Below are 9069 nucleotides of genomic sequence, written 5' to 3'. Positions count from 1 at the left end.
AAGGGAGACGCGAGTTGATATCAACGAGTTCCGTTGCAAGGAAAACGTACTTTCCTGCTTTATCGACTGCATACACTGTGCTTGCAAAGCTTTCAAGCTTTCGAGCTTTCTCGTTTGCACTTTGCGTGCAGCATGACGCTTTTGTTGCCCTCCAGAGTGCGCCGCACGATGTTACCGCACTCGTCCTCTTTCCAAGAACGCGAAGCTTTTTTACAGCAATTCCCACCTGTTTTATCCGGCGATGAGTACGCTTAGCGATTCTATTGAATATTTGGCAAAGCTTTGCAGAGATCCTTTCGCGTAAATTGGTGTGATAAATTGTTAACAGACTTAATCTACTTTGTATAGCGATAGAATCTCGGTTATCCAAATTTATCGGTCATGGGTGCTTGGATAAATGAATTTTCGGGGATTAAAGCAGCTTTCTCTTTCACTTTCTTAATATCAGTCTTCACATATGCATTTTGAAAAATAAATCTTGTTCTGTATCTCGAACTAACTTTATTACTTTAGACTAGATTTTGATTCGCGTGTACAATAAATTGTGTCATGCATAGAGTAACTGAGAGCACATCAAATATTTTTAGATAGCAGAGTGTTCGAGTAATAGGGATTTTACTCTATATGTTGAGTGTTTTACTAGGTTTGGAATATTTTGTGTCGTCTTCGACAGAATCTGCGTACGTCTATTACGCGTTTAATATTTATAAAGTCTATATATTATACTTATAAAGAGTTTGGCTAGTGTCCAGAAAATCTGAAACGAAAGGGAACTAAAATAAATAAAGGCATATAAAAATACTATTTGTGGAGGAACATGTAAATAGGCGACTGAAGTTCACGCATAGAGAAAATGAAAACGGAGTAATTTCGGTCAAATGTTACTCGGTTCTACGAAACGAAAATCAATAGGTCTGAATCGGATGAGAAGAATGGATTGGAGAGGGAACATTCATAGAAAGAGTGATAGCAAAGAATTACTGAAGTATACTGAAATGGGGGAAAGAGATTTATAACATCAAACGATAAAAAAATTCTTTCTCGAATGTACGTATCATCAGTCGGAATTTTAAGACGTTACACGGTAGATGTTTCAAGTTGGCCTACTTCAAGCAAACGTTTTAAACTTCGCGAGCCCTCCAGTCGTTTTCCCGTGACGTTGTAGCAAACAGACGCAACTGAGTTTTCTGTATATTCGTTCAATATTTACATGAGTCGGGCAAAGGTGCAATGATAAATAGCCTATCCGGCTCCTAAAGTACATGAAATAGATTCTGAGTTAAACCGGATCGAGTAGAGAAACGAACGAACGTATAAGAATTCTAAAAATGTGTAGATTTTTAAATTTAAAATCGTAGGAATTAGTTTCCTATAAGAGCGAAGTACACTGATTTTTATCGAATTATTATTGTTACTACCTCCGTGAAAAATCGATTGGACTAGTAAAGAGTCCTATCCTGCTCTCTAAAATATTTTAAATACATTCTGAGTTGAACCGGATCGAGTAGAGAAACGAACGATCGGATAAAAATTCTGAAATTAGAATTATTATCATTACTGTCTCCGTGAAAATTCGATTGGACTAATAAGGAGAAATTTTAATGATTTAAATTCTCTTTTGAAGCACGCGTTAGTCCCGTTTCGTCGCAGGAGTAGAAGCCCACGTGGCTTATTGAAACTTCGAGCTTTCCGCGCTACGTTCGCCCTTAGAGCGCAAGCTCGTCACGGAAGTTTGGGTTCGTTCCCGGCCCGAATCGATGCTGTACTCCAGCTATCCATTCATCCCGTTCCACTATTCCGAAATAACTTCGCTTTGAGCGCCGTACAACCTCCGGTCGTTGTAATAAAATTAATCAGATCGTCCTATTGAAGGGTGTCCGTTGGCCCGTAATAACGAAACGACGTTGTGCCACCAATACATAATCGCCTAAAAGGTTCGTTCTTTCGAGGGAGATTTTTCTCCTCCAACTCCGTTCGTCGCTATCCAATTATTCAGACAACTCACTGCGGTTCATACTCTTTGAATTCTATGGACGCATATATAGATATTTCAAAAATGAATTCTATTATTTAAGCCACGTTTTAAATTTTGACGTTCACACTAGCGTACATTATTCGTGTACTCAAAGGGTTACAGCGAACCGAATTTTAAGTTAACGTCTATTATATTATATTTCAAAAATAAATTCTATTATTTAAGGCACGTTTTAAATTCCGAATTCACACTAGCGTAGAATATTCGAGCACTCGAAGGGTTAAAGCGAACCGTGCTCTGCACAGACGTTAATTTAAAATTCTCAGGGACTCAAATCACAGATAAGTTTCGCGACCCTCGAAGAACGCCTCCCTTAAGGGCACCCTCGTTGTAGTCGGAGATCCCGCGTGGAATCCGAGCACCGTTAATAAGACACTCGTGTCTTTCGAATCCGGTAGCAGAGGTTATTTATCACAAGTCACGAAGGTGGTTTCGCGAGGGTGTCTGACAGGAAGAATCCGGACGTGGACGATGCGAAACGGAGAAACATCCGTGGTATTCCGTGGCGCAGTCGCCTTGACAACGGCGGCGCCACGTGCATGTGTGCGCCGGTTCAGCACGCATTCGCCAGAGGCGAGACGAGGATGCGACCCTTTTGGGGTGACAGAGAAAAGGCAAGCGGCGTTGACAGGACGAGAGGGAGATGGGATGATAGCGAACGAGGCGAAACGACCAGCGGTAACGAGGGCGGGAAAGAGAGGGGTGGTACGTTGGCGAACGGAGAGGAGAGAGCAAGGGGTGGCGGAGCACGAGAGAAAACTGCTACGATGTGCCGCAGTACGGGGCGGCGAGCTGCGAGCTGGCTACTCGCAGAGTGAAAAACCAGTAGACGAGGACAACCCGGCACCCAACCCTCTCGGGGTGACACGTTACAGGGAACTAATCGCCGAGGCTGCCCGCCTTTCCGCCATTTCCACAGGCACGAGATCCTCGCGCGAAACTTTCGCGGATCGGAGGGAATCTAGACGTTCGTGATCCCTTCGACGAACCTGTTCCGTCGATCGCGATAACAGTTCGCTATGTCAAGGTCGATGCAGTAAACCGCCGACGCGTTTGATCGTCGAATCGCCAGACACCGGAGGAACAAAAGTGTTGTGTGAACGTCGCCTCCCGCCGGTGATCAGCTGATGAGTCCAAGCTGCCAACGTTGTTACGTTCGATCGCGAGCATCGGATCGATGATCGTGGATGATTTTCCGATCCTTTGACTCTGACCACCATGTCGTACGATGTAGGATTCTGCCTGGAAACGGTGAACGCGGACTCGGACGAGGACGAAACAGACAATAACGTTTTAACGTTAACTGTCTCGGTCAATAATTGTTGTTCGTTGTGCGTGAGTTTCACGACGTTTTAGGCGATTCGACGACAGGATTTTTGAAGGACCTCGGAGCACGCACGCTACGAAAGGATATGTAATCGCCGGAGTTCGATGCATCGATCGCTTCGCTGTCGCAACGCTTTTGAGCACGGTTCAAATGTCAAATGTTCGAACGCGTTTCGACGAGAACGTACGGCTGATGTTGCAACGGTCATGACCTTCGACCGCTGACCGTCATCACGTGACTCCGTGCACGGGTCAATCGAAATTCTATCGTGACGAGAGGCTGCTACGAGTCGTCGCTTGTTCCGGAGCAATCAATTACACTTTCCCGAACGAACGTCGTCGCGGTTTGTTTACGAGGTTCCCGTCGACTCGACGAAACGTGTACGGATGCGTCGGTGGATGGAATCGTGACAGTGTGTCTCGAGGAAGATAATCATCCATGGCTCGACGACTATCCATGGAACCGACGACGAGAATAATGGGAACGCGTACGATGAAGGCGACGAATGATAATGGCGCATGATGACTGTAGACGTTATGGCCACGATCGCGAGAGCGACTGTTACTTGACACAAATTCAAAGACAAACGTAGAAAGTATTTTTCCAACGGAGGTTAAAGTTCGAAAGATTATCGTTGCGACGAGATAGATGTTAATTTTGAGAATCGTTGTTGAAATTGTTCCACTGTTGTCGATATAACGTTATTTCGTGCGTAATTTTTAAACAAGTTTTCTGGACTTTGATACCGTAAGTATACACCCGCGCGCAAGACGAGTCTCCGTTCGCAGAGCTAAACGTCGCACTGGTTAAATTGCATCACCATTTTCTAGAACGCGAATTCGTCCGCGAATGTTTACATCCTTCGATCGACGCTGTGGAAAGTAATTTCACGCGTCGTCGACGATCGTCTTCGCGGCACATTTGACAGGACGGATTCCACGAGACGGTAGTTATTGATTTCGAGCGCTCCGTTGCACGTGTTTTATTTCAAACAAGCGTACGGAGATACCGTCGACACGGTCCTCGTTAATTATGTCAGCGTGGTGGAGGATCGAGAGCGATTTCTTTGGCGCCCAGCTTTTTACCCGTGAAACGATAACTTCGTCTTTCGTTAAATTTGTTGACGAGGAAAGCTGCCCAGTTTCGAGGCATTTTATCTGATTAAAAAACTGATTAAACGCCCTGTCGTGAGATTAACGGTGTTCGATAACGCGCGATTTTACGGATAAAAAGTCGAGCAACGATTAAAGTCACGGAGTCGCGATGGAAAGAGACTTGGAGCCGTTCGATCGGTTTGATCGTCAAGTCGAAACGATCAGTGAATTGTCGAGACACCGTGTATGGACGCACCGTGTGACAGAAAGGTAATTCGAGATGTGATGATCGCGGGAACAACGATGATGTCGTCGGAGGGGCATCGTGGATCGATTCGTTTGTTAAAGACCGGTTAAACGATAACGCGTGACAAAGTGAAGTTTCCACCGAGAAAAAAGGAACTCCGGGCGAACGAGTCGGCGTTCCGTCAGCTGTTCGCCCTGTTTCATCAGCGCAAGCCTCGGGATCCTCTGCGAGGACAGAACGCTGCCTCGTCGGTTCCCTTGCTCGAGATGGGCGCGAGAGCATGGGACTACGAGGCACTGCCGGAACTTCACACCTCGACGGCCGTTACACCGTCCTCGACGCCACCGAATGCACAGCAGAAGATGCACCCGCCTAGGGTCTACTTCCAGGCGGAGAACCTGGCGTCCACTAGGAGACGCAGCAGCTCCAGACTACTCGCGCCCCAGTCCTCATGCAGAAGACGCAGCAGAAGTATGAGCGCTTGGAGCGACCTGTCGAGGTCCTCCTTCAAGCTGGATGAAAGGTAGGACGTTGTTCCGACCATCCACCCTGTACGTTCCACGGTGAAACTTTGTCAATATGTACGCTAATAGCTCCATCGATACGGTTCTTTGACTTGGTTATTTTTATCGAATCGGTGATAACCGAAAGCAGCGTTCGTTTCAGGGTGGAAGAAATTTGTTGTCTTTGTACAGGTTTTGCAATTTGTCTCTAGAAGACTGATAGTTCTGAATTTATTTAACGTGTTCGACTTGAATTGTACTATACAGGGTGCTCGGCCACCACTGGGAAAAATTTTAATGGCAGATTCTGGAGGCCAAAATAAGACGAAAATCAAAAATAATTTCTTGATTGAGGCTTCGTTAAAAAGTTATTAAAAAATTTCAAATCATTTTGGAAAAATTATTTTTAGTTGCGAGGGTTAATTACTATTATTTTTGGTCAATACACATACCCCCGAAATCCTACGGGCTTTTGAGAAAAAAATTCGAATATGTGCCTGAATTTTTCGGCAAAAAAAATTTTTTGAAATCGATCTGGAAAAATTATTTTCAGTTGCAGGGGTTAATTACAATCATATTTGGTGAGTAGATATACCCCCGAAATCCTACGCAGTTTCGAGAAAAAAATTCCTTACCAAAAATATAATGTCTGACCATACATTGATATGTTTCACTGAAATTTCATGCGTATGTTTAAAAAATCATAACTTCTGAACGGATTGAAGGATTTTAATGATTCAAAATTCAAATAATGCGTATTAATGAAGCTTTACTACCTTAGTACTTCAGTGAATTTTTAAAATTATTGGGAATAATGGACTACTGTCCAGTATTTGAATATCTTATCGGTATTGTAACGAATAGTAAACGATGCTTGAAGGATGTCTTAATTTTACATGGCAAGGTAAACATGCTCAATTTAGTATCAGTGAATTAATTGACCGTGTACGATGTCTTCCTTATCATGTTTATCTTGTCACGCAGACTTATTAATATGCTCTTAGAGCAGTGATCGATAAATATTTTTTATCGTGGTTAACCTTCAATGGCCTTGTGTTGCAGGTAAAAGTATTTAATGTGTCGTTATCAAAGAATCAATATAGAATTATATATTAGATACACGAAATACTTTCATTACTGTTAACCTCATAGTTGGCAATTCTTGGACATTCGTCTACAATAAACGTAGCATGTATGGGTGGGGGGAAGGAAGATCTGTTCGTGGAAAGAATTACAAGTAGTATTGGATCGAACGTTTCAGCCAGCTTTCGTGTTACTCGTAACTACGTGAAAATTATGAGGCACAATCTATATTCATGCTATTTCTGCTACTATATTTCATATAATCCAGGTCTATACTTTATTCATGTTGTAACATGGTTCTTTTAAAATTTTTGTTAGTTCTAATACGCTCGCGATCAGAGAAAGATAGAATATTTCCCTTTTTTATAGAAAATGTGCTCAGTGTAATACACTTTCAAATACAAAAAACACAGTGCATGCCATAAATATACCAATTCTCAAAAATTTGAATGTGATAAATTTCCTATAAGGGACTATAGTAGAGTCAAGAGAACCAATTTAAACAAGAAATTATAATAATTTAACCCACGTATACAACGTAGATGAACAGATATCGATCTTCAGGCGTTTCATAAATATTCCAATGCTGAATTATTTATGATAATAAGATTAAACCAGACTTAAAAATTGTGACCTCGAAGTCCCGCAGGTCTGTCTATTAGTTCGGATAAAGAAAGTTTTATACTTGTATGGAACGGATACTTGGAAATTAATTTGTGGCAATCAATTGTTCTTCCCGGAGAAAGAAGTCATTCATCTTATTTAAGTTGTATCTCAGTTTCTAATTCCACTGCATCTTCAGGCACTTCGTCTTTCAACAGACTGGCGTATTAAATAAATGACGGGTCTTCGCGTTCATTTCCACTGTATCTCCCACTGATTCTTCGAAGCAGAAAGCTTGCAATCCCGCAGAACTTCTCAGTCGAAGATGTTTTAAGTACGGAGCTTGAAACTTTTCTCTCACAGCGTCGGTATTATCCTCTTCGCGTATTTCGAAATTCACAGCGAAAGTTAATCTGTAATTTAGAAATTCCTTCGTGTGCACAGAATCGACCGACCCCCTCGAAACATCTAAAATTTATTCTAAACATCGTTTCTCTTTCATTGAATATTTACATGTATCAAAAACGTAAACCTTCTTCTTACTTTGTGGTTTTTGACTGTTTTAAAATTCTAAAAGTAAAGTGTATAATACAATTCCACGAATGGTAACGATTCCAAATGATTAAACGAAAATAATGTTAATCTGCGGCGAAATTTAAGTGGAATTCAATTCAATTAGTCAAGGATCTTTGTTCGTAGAAAGTATGCCACGACGCGCTCGTACTTAAGCTATCGTTAAGCCAGAAGAAGGACGTAGAAAATAATAATTTAAAAAGAGAATTAGTCGATCGAATAAATTTAACTTATTTCTTTTAGTTTCCGTAAAACAAATAAAATTTTTGTTGTCATTTCTAACACTATTCATTTGAATAAAAATAATTTTGTTTATTCGTCACTGTATATGAAAGAAAGAAAATAGTCCAACGTCCGTATTTACAAATCAGAAAATAGTAGATAACATTTACCTTTGCTCCTGTTCGTAGATAACTGTTTATAATAACCTATCTCTGTTTAACCCACTTTCAAAATATCCAGATAAATTGCGTTATAGCAAGTGCACGTGATACTCCGCGGTAACAAGATATATTAATGTCGTCGCAGCAAACGACGTCGTATCAAGATGATACCGCTACGCGGCGAAATATAATAACAAAATGAAAATTGCTCCTATACGTGTGAAGTATAAATATTAAAAACCGTTCACCGTGGACATTTACATAAACTCTCTATGATGCAAGAACCCATAAATTACGCGTTGCATGAACAGTTCGAGTATGTTGTAGCTGGAGCATCGTTGAAATAATATACGAGTGTCTCGTATTTCAGAAATCTTCGTTTTATTCTTTACGAATGCAAATACGTTAAATATTAAATTATGTGCAATGGCCGCCAACCGCTCGTTACTCTGAACGAACTTTAATGGGGAAAAATTGACAAACACGTTACTACGACAAGCTACGATATTAATATTTAAATAAATAAGTTTTCATCTTTTTTTAAATGCACATATTTTTACAGTATCTTTGTTTATTTCTTCGATGATTCGTCTGAGTCTAGTTTTACTTTTAAACTACTTTCAATTGTTAACGAATGTACAGATCGGATAGTATAACTGGCAACTCATCGAAAACTAATACCGGCTGGAATTGTATTGCATCGAGAAACCGCAATTACGGATTTTGAATGTTTCATTATGTACGTAATGCACTCGGGAAAGAGCAAAGCGCATTTTATGCAGTACGTGGATATACATAGCCAATATTCGGTTGGAATTTCTAATTTAAATATGCTGTACGAAGGAAATGGTTAGAATTCTTCAGCGCACTGTATTCCAATATACTTCGTCCTTATTCGTTCGAAGAATTCTCTGTGTGCGTATAATTTTCAACTTCCTCGTCAATTAGTTAATATTATGCAATAGTTGAGCAGGGATTCGTGGCATAGTATTTCGTTTACGATGTTCTTTATAATATCTGATGAATTGACGATAACAAAACGATTAGAAAATAATATATAAAATATGAAACATAAATTAAATAACATTAGTTAGTCGTTTGGTTATTTGACTAAGAACATGGAAAAGTGTATGTCTTTTATTAAAACACTGTATGCATTTGTTAATTCTGTACGACAAGTGCACACGTATAAATTTATTGTCGCAAAATTATGTTATGGAT

At 40.7% G+C, this 9069-nt stretch overlaps 1 protein-coding gene across 1 annotated transcript in view; it reads left to right on the top strand.

The window, feature by feature from the left end:
* Positions 1–2829: 2829 nt before the first annotated feature.
* The window catches only part of Slo2 (slowpoke 2), a 199289-nt gene continuing 193049 nt past the window's right edge, over positions 2830–9069 (top strand). The window contains exon 1 of the mRNA XM_076762347.1: positions 2830–5226. Coding sequence (XP_076618462.1) covers positions 4970–5226 — 257 coding nt within the window. The 5' untranslated portion in view covers positions 2830–4969. The remainder of the gene's footprint in view (positions 5227–9069) is intronic.

This window comes from Colletes latitarsis, chromosome 1 (genome assembly GCF_051014445.1).
Source record: "Colletes latitarsis isolate SP2378_abdomen chromosome 1, iyColLati1, whole genome shotgun sequence".
In the NCBI taxonomy this organism is placed as follows: Eukaryota; Metazoa; Arthropoda; class Insecta; order Hymenoptera; family Colletidae; genus Colletes; species Colletes latitarsis.
Note: the sequence above shows the minus strand (reverse complement) of the source record. Positions and strands in the feature narration are given on the sequence as shown.